This window comes from Pristis pectinata, chromosome 25 (assembly GCF_009764475.1).
Source record: "Pristis pectinata isolate sPriPec2 chromosome 25, sPriPec2.1.pri, whole genome shotgun sequence".
Taxonomy (NCBI): Eukaryota; Metazoa; Chordata; class Chondrichthyes; order Rhinopristiformes; family Pristidae; genus Pristis; species Pristis pectinata.
The window spans coordinates 30,886,642-30,910,692 of record NC_067429.1 but is presented as its reverse complement, the minus strand read 5'-3'; the positions used below and the strand labels follow the sequence as shown (position 1 = coordinate 30,910,692).

Here is a 24,051-nt window from a genome sequence, read left to right as displayed (position 1 = left end):
TGGAAATATATTGTCAATCCTTCATTGCTACTGGGTGTAAATCCTAAAATCATCTTACCAACAGCACTACCTTTACCAGAAAGACTACAGTGGTTCAAGGCAGGAGCTCCACACCACCTTCTCAAGGGCAATAAATGCTGGCCTTGCTTGTAATGCCCATTACACAAAAATAAATACATTAAAGTCCCAATGTCACCACTCCACAGTTCTTGTGCATCCCAATAATTTCACTACTGATTTGCTCTTCTACCTCTCAAAAACATCCTCTCCCACCTGCACAATTCCAGTAATATGGGCATAGTGTAGTGGTTAGCGTAACGCTATTATAGCACCAGCGACCCAGGTTCAATTCTGGCCTGTAAGGAGTTTGTACGTTCTCCCCGTGTCTGCATGCGTTTCCTCCCACATTCCAAAGATGTATGGGTTAGGAGCTGTGGGCATGCTATGTTGGCGCCAGAAGCATGGCGACACTTGCAGGCTGCCCCCAAAACATCTACACAAAAGATGCACTTCACTGTTTCGATGTACATGTGACTAATAAAGAAATATCATCTTATCATAATGTGTCTCCACCTCCCTTTTTTCCCTCATCTTATCTGAACTTCTATCCAGGAATGTTATATGCCCAGTCCTGTTCTTTTTAGCTAAGTTTTAATATCACCATTACAACATAATCCTAAACAGCTCTTTGTGCTTGCAGTTCATTTACCACACTTTGTGCTTTTACACACATGTATTTATGACCTTTCTTTGTCTGATGATGATGATCTAGGCAAGTGCTTTGAGATCACTTGAATAATGGACACATTTCACAGATGTTACATGGATTTGAAATTATAAGACAAGATCTTTATTTTCTCTACTCACCCCAGGCATATACTCCATGAAAATCGATAGAGTCCTCTCTGCTTTTTCACGTAGGCAGCCGTAGTATTGCACTATCCGCTCATGCTGCAGGTTCTTCAATAACTGTATCTCACACTCCAAAGCGCTTACTTCCTAGTGAGGGGTTCCAAGCAGAAACCATGTCAAGGCTTTGTGTGCTTCCTTAAACCAGAGTTTTCATGAAGTTGCCAACAGAACTTCACTTAATTGTGATGTGGAACAGCTATACAATATCCAAATGGACTGCAGAAAAACTTCCAAGAGTGAAGTCAGATGCGAGATTTGCTGATATGCACAAAAAGAATCTCAGCTGTGTAGCACCAGGGTGAACATCCCACTAATTACAGACTTGTTGCATGTGGTCATTGTTGTGCCAATGGCGCTGGAGCAGTTTGAGAGGATCAAATTATGAGTAACATACAGAAAGGGTACAGTAAATTTAGACGTTTTGGCACAAATATAAATTATATATATATATATATATATATATATAAATAATATATATAAATAATATATATATAGTCCCAACAAGATTGCCTCACCCTTTAACACTACCATATTATTTCAGCATTAGAATCTGAAGCAATGCCAAAGCTGAGATTAAATATCTCAGCACAGCTCGAATGTTATTGAAGGCTTTTTAAATCCGATTTACATTTGGATATTGCCAAAGCAGCAATTAAGTCTGAATTCAATATGAAAATACCCATCCCCATGACAATGGACAAGGAGGCACTGCTGCTCACCTCCTCATGCATCTGACCAGCAGAATGTGGGAGTTTGAGAACTACGAGACTGCCCTAAAGAAATACGGCTACAGTAAGGATCTCCACCTTGAAGCTCCAGACCTCAGTCATGACACAGAGGGGTGCAGATCAGAACAAGAGTTTTTAAAAGATCCTTTTTTAGAATGTGGGCTTTGATAGCAAGGTCAGGATTTGTTGATCATCCCTAACTGCCATTGGGAAGACAGTGGTGAGCCACCTTTTGGAACCACTGCAGTGCTTCTACTGAAGGCATTCACGTTATGCTATTCCAAGATTTAAATCCAGAGACGGATGGAATGCTGATATATTTCCAAATTAGGAGGGTCTGTAACTTGGAGGGGAACCAGCCATTGGCAGTGCTCCCACATACCTGTTGCCCTTGCCTCCTTGGTGAAAGATGTCATAGGACTGGTAGGTGCTGCTGAGAGGTACCCAGGTGAGTAAGTGCAGTGTATTTTATAGATGGTACACTCTGCAGCCATGGCATGTCACTGTTGGATGACGTGCCAATCATACCACCTTCTTTGTCTTAGATGGTACTCCGATAGCACTCCACTACACTCCTGACTTGTCAGTTTCTGATCAATGGTGACTCCAGGATTGAGGAAAGGTGGCTGGACTTTGTTGTTTATGATTGTAATTTCCATGGCACTTTGTTCTGTGAATTGGTTAATAGACAGAAAATAAAGAATGGGTATTAGCATTTTTTTTTCAGGTTGGGAGGCTGTGACTAAAAGAAAGCATCCTATCTGGATGCATCACGGCTTGGTACGGCAACTGCTCTGCCCAGGACCACAAGAAACTGCAAAAAATTGTGGACGCAGTCCAGCATGTCAAGGAAACCAGCCTCCCCTCCTTGGACTCTGTCGTTACCTCTTGCTGCCTTGGTGAAGCAGCCAGCATAATCAAAGACCCCACCCACCCGGGTCATTCTCTCTTCTCTCCTCCTCCATCAGGTAGAAGATACAGGAGCCTGAGGGCATGTACCACCAGGTTTAAGGACAGCTTCTACTCCACTGTAATAAGACTATTGAACGGTTCCCACATACGATGAGATGGACTCTGACCTCACGATCTACCTTGTTGTGACCTTGCACCTTATTGCACTGCACTATCACTGTAGCTGTGACACTTTAGTCTGTACTGTTATTGTTTTTACCTGTACTATCTCCAAGCTCTCTGTACTAACTCAGTGTAACTGCACTGTGTAATGAATTGACCTGTACAATCGGAATGCAAGACAAGTTTTTCACTGTACCTCGGTACAAGTGACAATAATAAACCAATACTAGTGGGGTACAGTAGGAATCAGTGCTTAGGCTCTAGCTGTTCACAACCTATAGCAACAATTTGGAGGACAGACAAAGTGCCACATTTCCAGACACAAAATCATATGGGAATGAGTCAGGAGGAGGACATAAAAATGATTTCAAGGAGATATGTTCAGGTGAGTGAGTGGGTGAGAAGATGACAGATTGAATAAAATGTGAAAAATGGGAGGTCATCATTCTGGTAAACAAAACAGAAAAAAATGTTTTTGTTTTAAAAAGATGGAGAGAGATTGGGTGGTGTTGATGTTCAAAGGGACTTAGGACAAAGGCACTGAAAGCTAACATGCAGGTGTAGCAAACAATTCAGAAGGTATATGGTATGTTGACTTTTATTATGAGAGGATCTGAATACGTGAATAAAGATGTCTTAGTTTAATTACGTACTGCCTCAGTGAGACCATACATGCAATATTTTGTAGAGTTCTGGTCTCATTGTCTAAAATAACAATCTCTTGCCTTAGATGGAATGCAACACAGATTCATTAGATTGGTTCCTGGGAATAACAGGTTTGCTAAAAGAGAGATAGAGTAGACTAGGCCTGTATTCTCTAGGGGTTAAAAGAGTGAGATGAGTTCTCATTGAAGGTTAAAGTTCTTAAAGGACCCGAAGCGTGGATGTAGGGAGCAGTCTCAAACCGGGGTCACTGTCTAAGAATAAGGGGTGGATCTCTTAGGATTGAGATGAGGGGAAATGTCTTCACTCAGAAGGTGGTGAATCTTTAGAATTTTCCAAAGCAGAGGGTTGTGATAGCTCAGACATAGAGTTCCTTTGAAAACAGATTTCTGGAATTGAGGTATATGGGAATATATAGTGCAGGAAAATGGTGCTGAGGTTGATCAACCTTGATCTTAGATGGCATAGCAGGATTAAAGGGCCAGATGACCTACTTCTGTTCCCAGTTATTTTTTTAACCCAAGGCCAATACATCCTTCCCAAGAATAACTTCCTACAATACCAGACATGTGATCTAACCAGGGTTTTGCATACATAAGGCATGACCTCTACCCATGTATATTCCAGCCCTCCAGTTATGAAGGGTTGAATTACTTTTTTGGTTACGTTGTGTACATGTTATGATATTTTAATAATCTTTGTACATGAACCCTTAAGTCTCCCTGAACCTTCTCTGTTAGCTATTTAGCACTGAAGTCTATGCTTTGAGTGGAAACTTGAGACCTCATTTTTGCCTGCACTGAAGTTTATTTGGCATAGTTCTGCCTATTAACAACTCTTGTAAATTTGATGCTTTCATTTATTCAGCTTAGAAAATAGTCCTGCATTGTATCATTGTCAAATTTGAAATGTGATTCTCTGTCTCGTCTTAGCAACAGAGAGAGTGCAGAAGAGATTCAACAGATGTTGCCTGGAATGGACTGTAGTTATAAGGAAAGGTTGGATAAGGTGGGTTTATTCTCACTGGAATGTAGGAGGCTGAGAGGTGACCTTATAAAGGTTTACAAAATTATGAGGGGCATCAATAGGATAGCCAGAATCTTTTTCCTAGGGCAGGGGAATCTAGAACAAAAGGGCACAGGTTTCAGGTGAGAGGGAAGATTGTAAAGGAGATCTGAGGGCAGTGAATATTTGGAATAGATGCCAGAGGTGGTGGTGAAGGCTGATACTTTTACTATGCTTAAATGGCATTGGGACAGGAACATGGATAGGAAAGGAGTAGAGGGATACAGGCAAAGGGATCAGTGTGGATAGACATCACAGTCGGTTTGAACAAGGTGGGCTGCAAGGACCTGTTTCTGTGCTGTTCATATCCATGATTTCAATTATGAATATGGTGCACAGCTTTGACCCCCAAAGATAACCAGCATGACAGTGGTTACACCTGCCAATATGAGTACCTACCCATTATTTCTACTTTTTATCTGCTGCCTCTCAGCCAGTTTCCCTCGACTTCAATTCCATCAGAGTCTAAGGTAACAACCGATCAGAAAGGACTACATCAAACAGCATCTGGAAGTCTACATAAATAACATCCATGGACATTTCCCATTTGCAACTTCAGAAAACTCGTCAAAGAATTCAATCAACTACATCAGGCATGATCTATCATTTACAAAACATGCTGACTCTCTTTTATCGACTGTAAACTTTTAAGTTGTTCAGGCACAATCCTTAATCATAGAATAGTCATCTCCTAGCAGAAGATGATAGGATTATTTGGACTATAATTCCGTGCTTTTCCCGTTTTACCTTGCTTACAGTTTCCAATCATCATTGAGAACTTGACAGATAATCTATAACAGGAAAATCTCCCAATATTCTCATCTATTTCCTTTTAGATTCTTGATGGAAACCATCTGGCTCTGTGGACTGGTAAATTTAGTGCCACTAGTTTCATTATTACTGTTATTTTGTCCATGTTGGTTTAGGCAAATCTGTCATTCAGTATTATTTTTTCAGGATGTCTGGGATGCTATCTTGTTCCACTGTAAATACTGATGTGAAGCTACCACTTCCTTATTGTCATTTACAATATCAAGATTATCTTTTGTTCCTTAATATCTCTTTGTACTTACCTTGATATGCCTTGTAAGCTACTTTTAATATTCCATTTTTTGGTTCTCCTTTGCTGAGGAATGCTCCCAATCCTCAAGCCTGCTATTATTTCTGGCAACTTTATAAGCTTCCTTTGATTTAATACCACGTTTAACTTCTCCTGTCAGCCATGGATGAACCACTTTTCCTGTTGGATTTTTGTGCCTTAGAGGAATATATCATATGTTTGCAATTCATGTATTACTCCTTCAAATGGTAGCCAGTGCCTGGGTGCTCTCATACCCTTTAATGTACTTTCCCAACCTGCCATAGTCAACTCACCCTTATACCTTCATAATTTCCTTTGCTTTAAGGATTAGTTTCAGATTTAGCTGTAAAAGTCTACATTATTAACATTCTTCCCTAAAGATCCAAGGATGGAATGGAATGCAGATTTAACAAAATCATTACTGAGTTCCAAGCGTTACAATTTGAGGACAGATAGGTGAACCAACAGGGTAAAAGGAGAGAAATTATTTTCGCTAGTTGGGAAATTTTAGACAAAGGGGTAGAGTCTAAAAAAATAAATGACAGGACAGTAAACTTTTCCACAGTAAAGTTAGGAAACATTTCTACGCAGGATGTTGGAAATTTGTAACCTCATTTGTTGGTAGAAGAGTTAAGTCAATTGTTAATTTTAAGGGATATGGGGAAAAGGTAGGTATATAGATTTAGGTCACAGGCTGGAGGGCTTAATAAACTATTACTACCCCCATGCCATTTTGACTTTAGCTTTTGTTATAAATCAGGCAAGATTGATTCAGCAGCCCATTATAAATCGCTCACGATTTGCTTTCAGCTTATCCTACAAGTTATTGTTCAATGAAGGATATGTATATGGAGATCAAATGAAGGCAATTACACTTTAGCTGCCATACACCATGTTCTGGTAAACGAGACGTTGAGTGCTTGGGTGAGGGTGCCTATCCAATCTTGAACCAGACCCCAGCACGAGTCAGTGAATTTGGCAGAAAAGACAAGTCATCTCTCAGTCAGTATAAATCCAGTGTTTTGACTTGCCAGCTGATAACGTTCACCGACATTCTGCTTGTGGGACACAGATCCCCCACCCCCACACCCTCTTCTCCCTAACACAGGAAGTGCTGAATATTTTCTCAGTTTTAAAAGGAAACAGCCTTCACAAGGATAAATTAGCTATCCCCAGACACAACAAGTGGGCTGATAAATCATAATCATCTAACACTGAAGAAATTAAATTGCAATTCACTAAAATGGAAACTTTTAATGTCTTTTGACCTCTCTACACACAAAAAAACCCACAAAAAATCCTTTATGATATACAGTGTGCGCTTCAGTTTGTTTCTTATTGGGAAATAATCTGCTATTCAAGAATTGCTTTATCACCTATATACTAACTGCTGTCGGGGAGCTAGTCCTTTACAGACAGGATCGATATGAAAATAGCATATTCCCAAGTACAAAGACATAGGAAATTTGATGTTGATGTTCATCATGTTCACAGAATAATGACTGATTGGTATTTGCATGGACAATTCAGTATTTTAATAAACCTTACCCCTCTGGAATATTTGAAATAAGCTCAGAATAATGGGAGGTACTGAGCTCAACATCACAAAAGAGTTTGAGGTAAAGATCGAGGCAGAGAACATCCACAGGTTAAAATGTCTGACAACTGCAGACAGACTGAAGGGTTTGAGAGGAAGTGGGAATTAACAAAAGAGCCTTCGTTCAAGGTTATAGCTAGGAGGGGTATCACAACTGGAGCTTAGGAGGAATAAAAGAGAAAATAATTCGGAGTAGCAGTGCCTATTTTAGTAATAATTAAAAAACAAAGGCAAGGAAGGTTCTAACAGAAAGAGACCATGTAGTCTCAACTGAGTACACAAAAAAGTTGCCTAACCAACTCTCCTATTTTGAGCCTCACCCCCACCCATGCACCTCCCAATAGAAATCATTGGATTCTGATCAGGAATGGAGCTCAGATTTATTTTTTAATCCCTCCTCTAAAAGAAAGGGTGATGCTGGTTTCACCACTTCCAAGGTTATCCTGGTTTGATATTATCTAATGCAGTAAAGATTGAAATCAAAGCTCCAGTTTTCAGCTTGTGTGACCCTGCTGAACAATTAATGGCTGGCTTAAATTGCATCTTACTCTATTGAAATACTAGGATTACAGATCATAGTCTTACCTTGCTGGTCTCGAGGCTGTCAGGATCAAACTGAACTTGTTTTGCAGCAAGTTCCCTTCCTGTGTCTACGTCATAACAGAGGTAGACACGTCCAAATGCCCCCTGTCCAAGCAGCTTCCCTCTCCTCCAGTTGGTAGGTGCACTTGGGGCTGTAATTGAAAGAGGCAAGTAAAACAGTTATATGTTCCGTTGAAAAATTATGTCAATTACAGTGTAGCAATTAAGACATCCAGACTGTAATGCTGAACTGGAGTGGGTTTCCCAATGCATAGCCCTCACACCTGAGGAATTAAGTTGGCTCTGAACATGACTTCTGGCTGGCCATATTGTTATGACACAGTTCAGAACTTGACGTGCAGCACATGGTGTTGGCAATGGGGTAGGAAAATAGCAACAGGAGAACGTAGGCCATTTCGTCCCTCAGGCATGTTCTGCCGGTCAGAGAAATCGTGGTTGTTTTGTGATCTAACTCTACATACCTGCTACCTCTCCTTTGCTTAACAAAAGCTTATTTATTGCATATTTAAAGTTAGTATAAATTGCCATTTGGAGAAGTTCCAAATTTCAATTTTATTCTTGAAATGCCTAGTACTTATGTTTACCAAAGGTTTAAACTCCCCTAGTGTTAAGTGAAGGATACTCGTTTCAGTTCTGTTCATTGAAAATTTAAACTTAGATAATTCACCCAGTTTGAGCCACCATAAGTATTAGAGCATGCTTAGAAACACCTTGTCACTTTTGTCATTTTGCTACCATTTGACCTATCTGGTTAATGCTGCCTCTGTGTTGAGGGATCTATTCAGCACAGTCTACCTAACCTTTCTGCAAAGCCTTGAAATTACTTTCCCTGCAAATGATTTCAAAGATTAATTTTATGTTGCGAGTTTACAGAGGAAAAATATCATGTTTAACAGAGAATGTTTGAGAGAGAAAAGTTTATAATTAATGTAAATGTTTCACTGAGTGCTAGTAATAAATTGTTCTACATTCAGTGCATTTGCCAGATTCTAATTGTGTAATTTGTTCCAATTTCTTCCATGTGTAGCACGATGCATTTAAATCAAGCTGGAATAGCAGCCAGTTCTCTGTTAAAGTCCTACTCTCACTATATTTGCAGAAATAATAGCCAGGTAAAAACAATGGTGGTCTGAAGGATCTCAAGGTGGGTTTTATAGGAGTGGCTGATGAATCTGAACCAATGCAAAAAACCAAAGAGCCAACAGTTCATACCAAATAGGGAATGGTCAAATGCAGCAGCCCAAGTGAGTAACTGGCTTGTGCAGCTCCACAGCAAGATGGGACCAAAGCTGCTTTAAAACCCCAGCCAGCTGACCACTTCAAACAGAATCATGCTTGGAGCAGAGAAATACCCAACTCCTTATTAAAGTTGTCATATATATTCCTTCCCAACAATTTAGAGCACCATTCTGCATTCATCTCATCCAGACTGTTGATTACTTTATACTCTCAGTAAGATCAAAAGTTCTCTCATTTTCCTTCACAGCTGCTCCCTGTTATACTTGCAATGTGTTTATTTGGCCCCTTCTACAAGGCACCGAACAGAGCAGAACACAGCTTTCTAAAGGCATGAACAATGCTGCCAGAAATCCAAATAAAAACAGAACAATACTTGAAATACTTAGCAGGTCAGGCAGCCTCTGTGGAGGGAGGAACAAAATTCTTGCTTCAGCTCCATGACCCTTCATCAGATTTGGGAAAGTGAGAAAACAACTGTTTTAAATTGAGAAGAGAAAGGGCGAAAAGAACAAAGGCAATGCCTGTGACGGGGTGGAGACCTGATTACCGTGGTGGATTTGGTGTAGTTTCAAGGTGGTAAAGGTTTGTTAATCATTATTAACAAGTGTTTAGCAATACTTATATATTTATAGATATACAGAGATATACAGCACAGAAACAGGCTCTTTCGCCCAATTCATCCATGCCAACCAAGATGCCCATCTATGTTAATTCCATTTCCCTCTATGTGGCCCATACCCCTCTAAACCTTTCCTATCCAATGTACTTGTCCAAATGTCTTTTAAACTTTGTAATTGTACCTGCATCTACCACTTCCTCTGGCAGCTCGGTCCATATACCCACCGGCCTGTATGCAGAAAACTTGAAGGTAACACTGAATGCAGCGAGGATGCAGAATGTACTCTGGGTGGGGGTTTCAATCACCAAGAGTGGCTTGGTAGTAACAACACTAACCAAATTGGCTGAGTACTGAAGGCCACATTCACTACACTGGATCTGTAACAGGTAGCAAATGATGCAACACCATGGAGAACTCTACAGTACCTCATCCTCACCAATCTGACCATTGCAGATATGCTTGTCCATGACAGCACAGATTGGACTGATCAATGCACAATCCTAGTGGAGACCATGTCCCACCTTCACACTGAGGACATCCACATTGTGTGACACAATACCCGTGCTAAGTGGCATATATTCAGAACAGATCTGGCAGCTCAAAACCTAGTTTCTAGGAGACCCTGTGGACCACTAGGAGCAGAAAATTGTAATTCACCACAATCTGTAACCTCGTGGACAGGTGTATCCCTCAGTCTATCATTACAATCAAGCCAGGAGATGAATCCTGCGAGATCAACAGCAAACTAGAAGTACAAAAGAGGCAGGTATAGTGGGAGCAGCCACCTTGCAAGTGGCCAGTTTGTTACGGGCTGTGAGGTTGAAGTGCTGCTGTTGAGGTCAAAGTGTGGGCTTTGGTGAGCAACTAGCTTCAGTGGGGAGGGTGAGTAGTGACCAAGTAAGGTGTTTTATTTCTCTCAGTAGAAGGGGCAGGGATAAAGGATATTGAAGCTAGTGCAGTGAGATGCTCATCCTATAGGATGTAGGAGATCTGAGACATTTCCAATGTTCCTGGTGACTATGCCTACAGGATACATCCAGCTGCTGCTCCTATCACTTTACACGGAGCAGTTGGAGCTGTGATTGGACTTGCACTGCAGTATCTGCTTTGCAGAAAATGTGGTAGACAATACGCTTAGTGAGTTGATCATGCCAGGGGTACAGAAGAAAAGGAGTTGGGCAAGCTCCAGGGAGGGTAGGAGGTGCTGGTAAGCAGTGCAGAAGTCCCCTGCAGTCATTTCCTTCTCAAACAGGTATACTTTGAGAAAAGAGTCAGCAGCAGCCATGTTCATGGTATCATAGTTAAATCTGATGCATGACAAGGGAGGGAAAGTCTAGGTGAGCAGTAGTAGTGGGGGATTTGATAGCGAGGAGAACAGACTGGCACTTCTGAGGCTGAGAGCAAGACTCCAAAATGGTCTGTTGCCTTCCTAGTACCAGGGTCAAAGATGTCATGTCAGATCAGGTACAGAACATTCTGAAGGGGGAGGGAGAACAGAGAGGAGAACACTTTGGTACTAAGGACATTGGTAGAGAGAGGGATGAAGACCTGCAAAATGAGTTTAGAGAGTTAGGCAGGTTTAAAAAGCAGGACCTCCAGGGTCATAATCTCAGGATTATTCCCTGTGCTACGTGCTAGTGAAGGCAGAAATGGGAGGATAGGACAGACAAATGTGTGGCTGGTGCAGGAGGAAGGGCTTTAGGTACTTGAATCATTGGGATTACTTTTGGAGCAGGTGGAACCTGTTCAAGAAGGCGGGTTGCACTTAAACTGGAAGGGGACCAATATCCTTGCAGGGAAGTTTGCTCACACTACTCAAGAAGGTTTAAACTAACTTGGCAGAGGGTTGGGAAACAAAGTAGCAGTGCAAGTGGGGAGAAAACTGTAAAGGACAAATCAAGTCAATGGATAGAGGTTGGTGATAGGAGACAGAGGGTAGTGGTAAATGGGTATTTTTCTGACTGGAAGTCTGTAACACAGGAATGGGTACTGGGACCTTGGCTGTTTCTAATATATATGTAAATTACTTTATTGAGAATGCAGACGACATGAAAATTGGATAGCAAAGAAGGTCGTCTGAGGATACAGCAGGACATAGATTAGCTGGAAAGTTGGGCAGAGCGGTGCAGATGGAATTTAATCCACCAGACAAGTGAGGTAATGCACTTCGAGAAGTCAAATTCGAGTAGGACATATAGACTGAATGGCAGGGACCTTAGAAGCTTTGATGTACAGAGAGACCTTGGGGTGCTTCCTGAAAGCAGCAACACAGGGTAGTGAAAAAGACATTCTCCAGAAGTGGGAAAGAGATTGGTTCCAGGCTGCTGTGGGAGGCAAAGGTAAATTGGTTTATTATTGTCACATGTACCAAGGTACAGTGAAAAACCTTTCTTGCATACTGTCCATACAGATCAATTCATTACAACAGTGCATTGAGGTAGTACAAGGTAAGAACAATAACAGAGTGCAGAATAAAGTGTTACAGTACAGAAAAAGTGCAGTGCAAAGTAGAGAGTAAGGTGCAAGGTCACAACGATGTAGATTGTGAGGTCAAGAGTCCATCTTATTGTACTAGGGAACCGTTCAATAGTCTTATAACAGCGGGATAGAAGCTGTCCTTGAGCTTAATGGTACATGCTTTCAGGCTTTTGCATCTTCTGCCTGATTGGGGGGGGGGGGGGGAGGGCGGGGGGAGGTGGGAGGGGAGAGAAGAGGGAATGTCCAGGGTGGGTGGGATCTTTGATTATGCTGGATGCTTTACCAAGGCAGCAAGGAGTGTCCAGGGAGGGGAGGCTGGTTTCTGTGAGCTGTGTCCACAACTTTCTACAGTTTCTTGCGGATATGGGTAGAGCAGTTTCCATAGCAAGCCGTGATACATCCTGATAGGATGCTTCCTATAATGCATCTGTAATAATTGGTGAGGATCAATGAGGACACGCCAAATTTCTTTAGCCTCCTGAGGAAGTAGAGGTGCTGGTGAGCTTTCTTGGCCATGGCATCAATGTGGTTGGACCAGGACAGGCTATTGGTGATGTTCACTCCTAGGAACTTTCAACCCACTTGACCTCAGCACTGTTGATGTAAACAGGAGTGTGTGCACCGCATCCACCCCCCCACCCCTCCTGAAGTCAATGACCAGCTCCTTTGTTTTGATGATATTGTGGGAAGGGTTGTTGTCATGACACCACATCACTAAGCTTTCTATCTCCTTCCTGTACTCTGACTTATCATTATTTGAGATACTGCCCATTACGGTGGTATCATCTGCCTCTGGAAGAGATTGCTCGGGCTCTGGCTAGGATTTTTTATATCTTTGCTGGTGACAAGAGCCAGGAACCCTAAAGCCCATCCTCCTGCCACATATTCATCTGATCTATCACTAGTTCATGGCACCAGAAGCAATCCAGAGATTATAACCTTTGAAGTCCTGCTCTTTAAACAGTTACCTGGCTCCCTTAACTCATGCTGCAGGACCTCATCCCTGAGCATCTAAATAAGAAACAGGAGTAGGTGATTCAGCTCTTCATGCCTACTCCGCCATTCCGTAAGATTGTGGCTGACCCTTTACCTTATTGCCACTACTCAACACTAACAAGGGTAGGGGAGACTAAAACTAGACAGCATAGATTTAAGGAGAGAAGGGAAAGATTTAAAAGGGACCCGAGGGGCAACTTTTTCCCCCACACAGAGGGCTGTCCATAAATGCAATGGTCTGCCAGAGTTTTCCACTAAAGGAGGGTACAATTAGAATGTTTAAAAGACATTTGAACAGATAAAGGTTTAGAGGGATAATGGCTAATCAAAAGCAAATAGGACTAGCTCAGGTAGACAACTTGGTCAACATGGACTAGTTGGGCTGAATGGCCTGGTTCTGTGCTGTACAACTCTATGACGAACCCCCTATCCCTTGGTTCCCTTAATATGTAAAAATCTAACACTTTCTTTCTTGGACGTGGTCAGTGACTGAGCCCCCTCAGCCTCCTTGAACAGAGAACGCCAAAGATTCACTGCTCTCTGTGTGAAGAAATTTCTCTCCACTGCAAGTACATCCTTCCCGAGGTAGGAAGACAAGATATGTACACAATATTCCAAATGTAGTCTCATCGGGGCGCTATGTAATTGGGATAAGATATCCTTATTCTTGCATACAAATCTTCTTGCAATATAGATGAACGTGCTGCTTGCCTTCCTAATTGCTTGCTGTACTTGAATGTTAACTTTGTTACTCATGTGCATGGACACCCAGGTCTGACTGAACACCAGTATCTTTCATACACCCATCATTTTAGAAACTACTTTTTATTTAATTTACCAAAACAGACTTACTTTTTTCCACATTATATTCCATTTGTTATGTCCTTGCCCATTCACTTGTTCTCCCCAAAGCCTTATTAATTCTGGTCAGAGTCCATACTGCCACACATCTTCACAGAGGATAAGAAAAGGGGAAGCTATGAGAGATACTGACAGTATAATACCACAGAAAGCATATGTGTGAAATTAGAATCAAAGAAGATCCAAAGATGTTTATAAGTACACTTACAGCAAGAAGATAACCAAGAGCAGGGCCTATTAGGGACCACAAAGTTAATCTATGCAGAGGATGTGGGTCAGGTTCATCAGACCATTTTGCAGATGTCTTCAGAAAAGGGGAGAATGATGCTGATGCTGTAGTTAAGGAAGAAGAGGGTGGAAGTTTGGAGAGGATAAACATACTGAGAGAGGAAGAATTATGCAAGTCAGCATCATTGAAAGTGGATAAATCCCAAGCTATTAGAAGCAGCAAAGGAGAAAGTTGTGGAGGTTCTCAATACAACTTTTCAAACTTTGCTGGTTTCTGGAGTGCTGCCAGAGAAGTGCAGAACTGCTAACCTTGCTCTGTTGTTTAAATAAAAAAGAGGAAGGGATAAATTATGCATTGGGCCAGTTAGTTTGACTTCAGTGGTGGACTAATTATTGCAATAAATTCAGGGACCATATAAAATTTAATTTAGAAAGCTACAGATTAATTAAGGAGTCTGCATGAACTAGTGAAGGGACGATCATATTTGACCAATGATTGAATTTTTTTTTGAGGTAGTAACAAGGAGGGTCAATGAGAGTTGTGAGTTTGATCACAACTCTTTCGTCTCGGTCTCAAATGGCAGGCTAGTCAAATAAGTAAAAGCCAATGGAACCCAAGGGAGAGTGGCAAATTAGATCCAAAGTTGGTTCAATGGCAGCAAGCAAAGGGTAATGGCTGATGGGTGACAGGAAGGTTGTTAATAATTGAATTCCAAACACATTCATCTCCTTGCTACTTGTTCTCATGCAGAAATCTGGGTCATTTGCAGATTCATCAGTAACCACACTTACTGCAAGTAAGTGTGGTTTATTGGTACTGCAAGTATGAGTGACTTTTAATGTAGAGTAAATTTAACTTGATGTAAGTAGCTGGAAAGGACAGAAGAGCGAGGAAATAGGAGCAGGGGTACGTCACTCATCTCCTCAAATCTGCACCACCATTCAACGTGATCATGCTGATCAGCCCCTGACCTCTTCTATGCCAGTTCTCCATCACCCTCAATTCCCTCAGTTTTCAGTAATTTACCGACTTCCTCTTTAAATATTCCCAATGATCTAATTGCCACAGCCTGCAGGCAGAGATTCACCACCCTCTGCGAGAAAAAGTTCCTACGCACCTCGTAACTATGTTCCCTATTTGAGATTCTCCCACTAACGGTGACATCTCAACATCTACCCTCTCATGCCGACACCCCCTCAGGAACTTGTGCGTTTCAATAAGATCACCCATTCTTAGAACATAGATAGAATGTAGAACAATTACAGCATAATTCAGGCCCTTCGGCCCACAAAGCTGTGCTGAACATGTCCCTACCCTAGAAATTACTAGGCTTACCCATAAGCCCTCTACTTTACTCAGCTCCATGTACCTATCTAACAGTCTCTTGAAAGACCCTATCGTATCCGCCTCCACCACCGTTGCCGGCAGCCCATTCCACACATTCACCACTCTCTGAGTAAAAAACTTACCCCTGACATCTCCTCTATATCTACTCCCCAGCACCTTAAACCTATGTCCTCTTGTGGCCACCATTTCAGCTCTGGGGAAAAGCCTCTGACTATCTACCCTATCAATACCTCTCATCATCTTATACACCTCAGTCAGGTCCCCCCTCATCCTCCGTCTCTCCAAGGAGAAAAGGCCGAGTTCCCTCAACCTGCTTTCATAAGGTATGCTCCGCATTCCAGGCAGCATCCTTGTAAATCTCCTCTGCACCCTCTCTATGGCTTCCACATCTTTCCTGTAGTGAGGCGACCAGAACTGAGCACAATACTCCAAGTGGGGTCTGACCAGGGACCTATATAGCTGCAACAATACCTCACAGCTCCTAAATTCAATTCCCTGATTGATGAAGGACAATACACCATATGCCTTCTTAACCACAGAGTCAACCTGTGCAGCCACTTTCAGCGTCCTATAGACTCGGACCCCAAGATCTCTCTGATCCTCCACACTGCCAAGAGTCCTACCATTAATACTATATTCCGCCAACATATTTGACCTACCAAAATGAACCACTTCACACTTATCTGGGTTAAACGGCATCTGCCACTTCTCAGCCCAACTCCGCATCTTATCTATGTCCCTCTGTAACCTCTGACAGCCCTCCATACTATCCACAACACCCCCAACCTTCGTGTCATCTGCAAACTTACTAACCCACCCCTCCACTTCCTCATCCAGGTCGTTTATAAAAATCACAAAGAGTAAGGGTCCCAATACAGATCCTTGAGGTACACCACTGGTCACCGGCCTCCACTCAGAATACGACCCTTCAACAACCACTCTTTGCCTTCTGTGGGCCAGCCAGTTCTGGATCCACACTGCAATGTCCCCTTGGATCCCATGTCTCCTCACCTTCTCCATAAGCCTCACATGGGGTACCTTATCAAACGCCTTGCTGAAATCCATATACACTACATCTACTGCTCTCCCTTCATCGATGTGCTTAGTCACATCCTCTAGACTCCTAAGAATATACATCTAATTTCTTTAGCCGCTTGTGAAAGGATAATCCTTTCTTCCCAGAAGTTAATCCACTGAATCTCTTTTGTTTTCTAAAATGAGGGAACCAAAATTGTGCAGTACTCCAGGTGTAGTCTCACCAGTACCCTGTCCAACTTTAACAATACTTCCCTATTTCTAAACTCCAACCCTCTTGCAGTTGAACTGCCTTCCTAACCACTTGTTGCACTGGGCTGTTCATGCACAAGAGCACTTCAATCCCTCTATACTTCACTCATCTGAAATCTTTCTCTATTTAGATAATGGTCTGCCTTTAGATTCCTCCTACCAAAGTGCATAACCTCACACGTTTTCACATTAAATTCCATTTGCCAAGTTTTTGTTCACTCCCTCATATTTATAACTTGTTGCGAAGTCCAAATATCCTCCTCCTGCACATTACCCCAGGAAGCATGATTTTCTCTTCCCTGATTGGATTGCCAGACAAATGGATACTACCTTGGGCCTTTTCACTAACCTTCAGCTAGTCTGCAGGTATCACTAAATTGTGAAATAGGGAAGTTCACATATCAATTTTCGGAAGCTTTTCAAAAACTGGCAGATTGTGAACATAAGACTGAGGCAGACATTTTTGTTGCCAGATATAACATGGTCTTGAATCTGTCCCACTAGTTCTTAGGGAGGTATCACTGAGGCCCACTTTAAACCCAGCTCCAGTCACCACCCCAGGTCAAACCTCATAAAATATGTGAAACTGAAGAACACTCCCCAACTTACCTGATCTCATCCTTCCTGAATACCAAATCTAGTGCCTATCATTATAGCATCTAGCTATTTGTTAAATATGTCCTGGCTTCACTCACCCTTCCTTCCCTAAGTGGGTGTAGCCTGCATCCTAGAATGCTGAGGAAATAGCAGAAGCCCTGACCAGAATCTTTCAGACATCATTAGATACAGCAGCCGTGCCAGAGACTAGAAGCTTGCCAATGTACACCACTGCTCAAAAAGGGAGAAAGGGATAAACTACTTAATTAAATATCAACCATCTTAACACATGCAGGAAGGTTCTAGAAGCATAATGCAGAATAAATTTAACTCACTGAATGAAGCATTTGTTAGTTAACAACCAGCCTTGATTTCACACAAGAAAAATGAGTAGGAATCTTATTTCTCTTCCTCCATTCATAATTCCTGAGCAAATGGAGCCCATACCTGGTGTGCAGCAAGACCTAGATAATTGTTAGGCATGGGCTGAAAGTGGCAAGTGAAATACGCACCACAAAGCAACTTCCAACAAGAGAGAATCCAATGACATATCCATGATGATCAATAGCATTACCAGCACTTAGACACCAAAATCATTATTCTGGGGGGTCACCACTGATCAGGAACTCAACTGGCTATCCATGTAAATACTGTGGCTAAAGGAGCAGATCTTACTCAGGGAATAATTACTGAAGTGAATTTACACCTACTAAGGCATGGATGTTATCCTTCGTTAAATAAGGTGTCTAAAGCTGCATACAGTACTCTCTACAATCTCACCAAAACTTTTTATAATTGTAGCAAAACTTCCTTATATACTCTTACAGCCCTTATAACAAAGGTCACCCTAACATAGAAAGAAGAGTAGGCCAAATGGCCCCTCCAGTCCACTGTCGTTTAAGATCACAGCTGATTTCATCTTGGCCTCAATTGACTTTCTTGCTGAATCCCAATAACCATCTATTTCCCCAATTGTATAAAAATGATCTGTTTAGTCTTGAATGTATCCAATGATTCAGCCTCCATAGAATCACAATGTTCAGAAATTTCTTCTCACCTCAACCTTAAATAATCACCCTTTTCTTACTCTATACCTTCTAGTCCTAGATTCTTGTCAAGCTCCCTCAAAAATCTATCCCGTTGATCCACAAAGAAATTTTTATGTCAGTAAAACTATTTCTCATCTTCGTAAACTCCAATAAGGTCAAATACTCAAATTGTTCCTCTTAAGACACTGCTTCATCTCAGGAATCATCCTAGTGAACCTCCGTTCTGCCTCCGCTGTAAATACATTGTGTTAAAGGAGACCAATGCACTATGACTCCCTTAGTTACTCCATTCCCCTTGCAATAAAGGTCAATGTTCCATTTGCTGCAGCTACACGCTCGCTAGGATACCCAGATCCCTTGCATACAGCTGCAATCTCCTCTCTCTGTATTTAACCAGTCTTCTTCCTGCCAAAGTGGATAACCTCACATTATCCAACTTTATGCTCCAACTGCCATATCATTTTGCCCAGTCACTTAACGTATCCATACCCTTTTGTGGATCTCGTCCCTTCCACCTACCTTGGTATTATTAGGAAATCGTAGTCATGGCCCCAGCATTGATCCTTGCTGTATTCCACAAGTTGCAGAAAGCCAACCTGAAAATGACCTAATTACCATGACTGCTTTCTGTCCCAATGCTGTGAGGTTTTATGTTGTGAAGTAACCTCACTGTGGCACCTTACCAAATCCAAATACACGACATTTACTGGTTCTCCTACATCCACCTGTTGGTGACCTTGAATATAGCTTTGGTCTTCTTATTCAAGGAATGGTATACTTGCCTTGGAAATGATGAAGAACAACTCCTTATCTCAAGTTATAGAGAGACACAGCAAAAAAAAAAGCTCCTTTGGTGCACCAAGTCTGTGCCGACCATTAACCGCCCATTTTTATTAATCCAACATTAATCCCATTTCTTATTTTCATCAACACCCCCCCCCCCCCCCCCCCCCCCCCCCCAGATTCTACCACTCCCTAAACACTAGTGCAGGGTGTCCCAGTTAGCTAGGCTGATCACTGATCACCAAGCTAGCCAGTAACATCTAGACTGCCTGCTGGTTGACATATGGGGTCCTTTGCCACATTACTGAGCTCCTATTGAGGACAGGGCAGCTATTTCCCATTGTCCTTGTCACAGATTTTCTTCCTGCCAGTCCCATCCAGTCATCACTGAGATCTATCAGTGTATTGACAGCAGGAAGGATGTAAATGGATTGCCTTCCCTAAGCATCAAGTCTGATGTGAAGTCCAGTGAAACTGCTTTTTTTAAATGTTTATCCAGGATGAGCCCCACACAAAAGAGTTACTCTCTGATGATTGCAGGGACTGCTCTCTGAGGGGTATACACACTCATCATAGAAAAATACTGAAAGTACCTTCAAACCAATAGATCAAATATTACATTGTGAGGGTTATAGTCTAAATTACCAGCCTCTGGGTGACAAAAGTGACATCATGTCATACGAGCTGAGTGACCTTGTCTTGGTAATATTCCCACCCCATGATAAACATTAGTCACAGAATCTCCTGGATACTGATTGCACATTATTTCACCTTAAAATGTCTGGATGCACTGCACAACAGGTGCAGTGGGGACATGCCTTGAGGTAGCAGTGTCAGTGGAGAAAGGATTACAGCACTACAATATGACAAAGACGTGCCCAAGAATATCCCCATATTTAGTAGATTGTAGCCCATCCATTGGCTGGATGACTTTAGATATGATTATCCATTGTGTATTATAAGTCAACTTAACTTCAGATAGAACTGGACCTGTTAAAACGTCCTTGTATCTGTATGACATGAATCCTCATCGTTTTTCAACACCAGTCCAGTTGGATACATGCAGCCAGACTTGGTGAGTAACTGGTAACTTGAGTTGAAAGATGCATGCAAATACTACACCTCGTATTCAATTACATCTACCTTCCAGGATATACTTTGAATGTACACTGTTAGGAACACATGGCCTCACAACCTCCATCCTGTTCACACCAGTTTTTCCCTGGAGTAAATATCAATAATTTAATCAGGTTTCAGAAGTGAGTCACGTACAAGCTCATTGGAACAGGGCAGAAATTCACTAATGCTACAGCACATTTCACTTGAACAGTGAACACGGGGAACAAAATCAGTGTTGGTCTCAATTTAGACTGGAGTGAAAAAGGAAAAAAAATTGAAAATTACAACACTAGCGTGACACAAGTTTTGCTAGTACAATGGACCACTGAACTCCATTGGGACTTTAGCAGGGGTATGTTGGAGAATGCACGTTGTGCTCAAAACTGCAAGGAAAAAAGTTGCTGAGCAACAGATCAGGCTCATTATGCACACTTGAGGCCAAGATAGTGTGTGTTTTGGACTACAAAGAAATCAATGGCTTCCTCCTGCTTCTGCTTCCTAAATTCCTGCATATTATCTGTAATCTTGGTTAAATTTCACCTCAGCTATTGATTTAAATTATGAATAGCTTCCCAACTTGAGAATGACCTGCAATTCCCACTCTCTTTTCTGATGCTGATGTGTTATCCCTGTCCTGTGAACTCTTATTTTATACCACAACTAATCTAATGCTCTAACAGACGTCTTGAAAATCCAGATGTATTACTCCACTGGCTCCCCCTACCCTTCTGTAGTTACATGCTCAAAACTTTTTATTTGCAAAGTGACAGCTGACAAACGTAAAAGATATCTCTAGGGAGAGTACATACTTTAAATTTAGATTTTTAAAAGATACAGCTATTGGGGAGGAGAGGGTAGGTTTGATAAAATGAAGGTAGATAATATGTAAAGTAGGTAAGATAACTAAAGGAAAGTCAAAAGCATTGGATAATACATGGTTCTCAGACTGGCCTTCCTTGGGAATCAGCGGTCATACTATTTCTCTTCACAAACACTAAAATTTATGTCTTGGGCTTGAGAGTTGGACAAACTGTGAAAAGGACTGTAAACAATGGAGAAAAGACCGATTGATAGATTAAACAGGGACTCCAACTTAAATTTAACAGGGATCACAACAAGCTGATACACTTTGGGTAGACAAACGAGGAAATATACACTAAACAGCAAAATTTCCAAGGAAGCAGATTCTTAGATTCAGACATGCAAAAACAATTTGGGATCTAATTTAATAAACTGGGTTACAGAATGCAAAAGTAAGCAATACTGACACCAACCAGTAATGAGACTGCAATCAGGACACTGTCCATTTTGGACTCCCTACTTTAGGAAAAGTGCTGAACCTGTACAGTGATGATAACAAAGATAAACAAGAAGCTTCAGTCATGTGGAGAGATTACAGAAACTCTCTCAATTAGAAAAAGGAAAATTAAGAGGAGACCAGAAAGCAAAATTATGAAGGTCTGTAAAGAGTACAGGAAAATTCACACCCCTGGTTGGTACCAGGGGCCTTTAGATTGTGAATAAAAGAATTAAAAGAATTTTGCGACAGGAATTGTTGGGGCACAGTACACCATGCCAGAAACTGTGGTGAAATTATATGCTTTATCGCTCTTAAATCAACAGTGGAAAAATGTTACAAGCAGGAGAAATTTGTAAGGATGTGGGGAAACAGGCAGGGAAATAGGATGAAGTGGACTGATCTTTCATGACTGCACAAACACAAAGGGCAATAAATACTGACCTTATAGCATTGTCTGAATTCTGTAAAAGACCTCTTCTAACTGTAAAACTGATTCTAGTCCATCCCCTGCTGTAGCTCACCCCTTATGGAAACAAGTGCTCATGTAACCTAAACCTACCCTTGATAAACCCCCTAGAGTTGTGTCCATGTCCATATAAGGGCACTCAAAGACCAATGGAAAGTAAAACAGACTTGAACGCACTCTGTGCTCGCAATATATTTACAAAGCTTTCAAAGCAAAATAAAGAGTAGCCTACATTTAGTGGAAACATTCCTCTCTTGCACCGAGAGTGTGCTTTCACTGTCCCCGCTGCGGATTCTCCCTCGGCTGTCCATGTACTGAGCTGCTAAACCCATGTTCTCTCCATTTGTACTTAGCGACCGACTGGATGGGACGAGAGTAAACAAGTTCCCCTGTTGTCGGCGAATTCTCGGGAACGTTCTCCGCCCTGAAGGATAAAATGAACACTTGTCAACACAGTCCATGATGCATAAAATGTGTCCATCTGTAAAAGCTAGCAAAAATCACACTAGATTTCAACTGTTAAAGCATGAAGCATTCATGTAGGTGTTAAATATCTTACTCTCCACAATGGCACACGATTCCATGTAGTTCCACATGCATTCTGGAACATCACATTTAGTGGCTGAATGACAACACTGGCAGATTATTCATCTCATTCGCAGTCAGGCCTGATCCTACCCTCACCCAAATTTTCTCAAATGCTGATTTTTCACCAAGTTACCAACAGTAATTGGGAGGAGGCGTGACAGCCAACTCCTGTGTCGGCTGAAATCCATTAACTCAGTGGAAGCCCATAATCAAGGCTGGGATCTTCCTGAATTATGACTCAGATCCTGATGACTAATTCTCTGTTACTGTGCCGCAATAGGCCTCACCACTCTGGAATGAATTATTGAAAGTTCTTATTTATGATCACTATCCACTAACTCTTTGCTGGGGAAAGTGATTTAATCTTGTGGTACAATGCTGAAATTGAGTAGCAACTCAAAATACAAGAAATTGTCATTTTAAACACAAGATTATTGGACAAATTATAAAACTATTATAGTCCCATGCAAGAACGAACAGAAGTAGCCTAGGCTCAGTCATCTGGTGAGTCCTGTGTTAGTTGATTTTGGGAAAGGGCAGTGCAGCTGTGAAAAGTGGTTTTGCATGAGTGAAGGTACGCCAGCATCCGTGACTCTGTCCTGAAAACAAGGTGCATGGGTGGGAACTGCTTCTGTTCAAGCTGAGCATAAATGGTTGAAAGAAGGACATAATGCCCATATGGAAATACATTCTAGCATAAAGCAGCAGTGAAGAGAGGCAGAGTTAACTACTATATCCAGTATAAAAGCAGAACATGGGGAAAAATACTCAACAGGTCAGGCAGCATCTGCTGAGAGAGAAACAAAGTTAATGTTTCAGGACACAACCTTTCTTTGCATTCTCCACATGACCTGCACTTGAACCATCCCAAAGAGGCCCAGACCAGCTATTAGGAGAAACGTGACAACAGTTTTGAGGGACACAGTCTTCCTCTGGCTGGAGACATAGTATGTGGTTGGCACCACCTCCAGTTCAACAAGTGGGGAAAATGCAAGTGGAAACCCAAAAGGTTGTAAGCTTACTTTTACTCATTTGGGATTCCAGCAAAGGTAAGCACTGAAAATCAGGTGCATCCGGTGACACCTGTTACTCGGTGCCTCCCTCCATCCAGTCAGCATTCTGGGAAACTTCAGCTATTCTCCAGGGAGCTGGAAGTCCTAATGCAGCTAACAGAAGATCCAAGTGGGAAGGGGAGAGTTATAGGGATAACTGCAAGTGCTATGTCAAATTCGCCACCTCTTTTTTTGGATTCAGGTATCCAGATACTGAGCTTTAGAGGTTTTAAAGTTCAGTTGTTGTAGCTGCAAAAGGCACATCGATACAAAATCAAACATTTTCAGAGCCTGGGATTCCATCATTTTATTTGAACA

General features: G+C 41.8%; 1 protein-coding gene across 3 annotated transcripts in view; it reads right to left on the bottom strand.

Moving 5' to 3' along the window:
- The window catches only part of map3k3 (mitogen-activated protein kinase kinase kinase 3), a 171,167-nt gene that overhangs the window by 47,034 nt on the left and 100,082 nt on the right, over positions 1-24,051 (bottom strand). For all 3 annotated transcript variants that reach the window (XR_007958214.1, XM_052038913.1, XM_052038914.1), the window contains exons 12-14: positions 22,326-22,517; positions 7,706-7,854; positions 868-999 (exon numbers count right to left, since the gene is read on the bottom strand). Coding sequence is in view for 2 of the 3 variants with exons in the window: in XM_052038913.1 (XP_051894873.1) it covers positions 868-999; positions 7,706-7,854; positions 22,326-22,517 (473 nt within the window). In the remaining variant the exon portion in view is untranslated. The remainder of the gene's footprint in view (positions 1-867; positions 1,000-7,705; positions 7,855-22,325; positions 22,518-24,051) is intronic.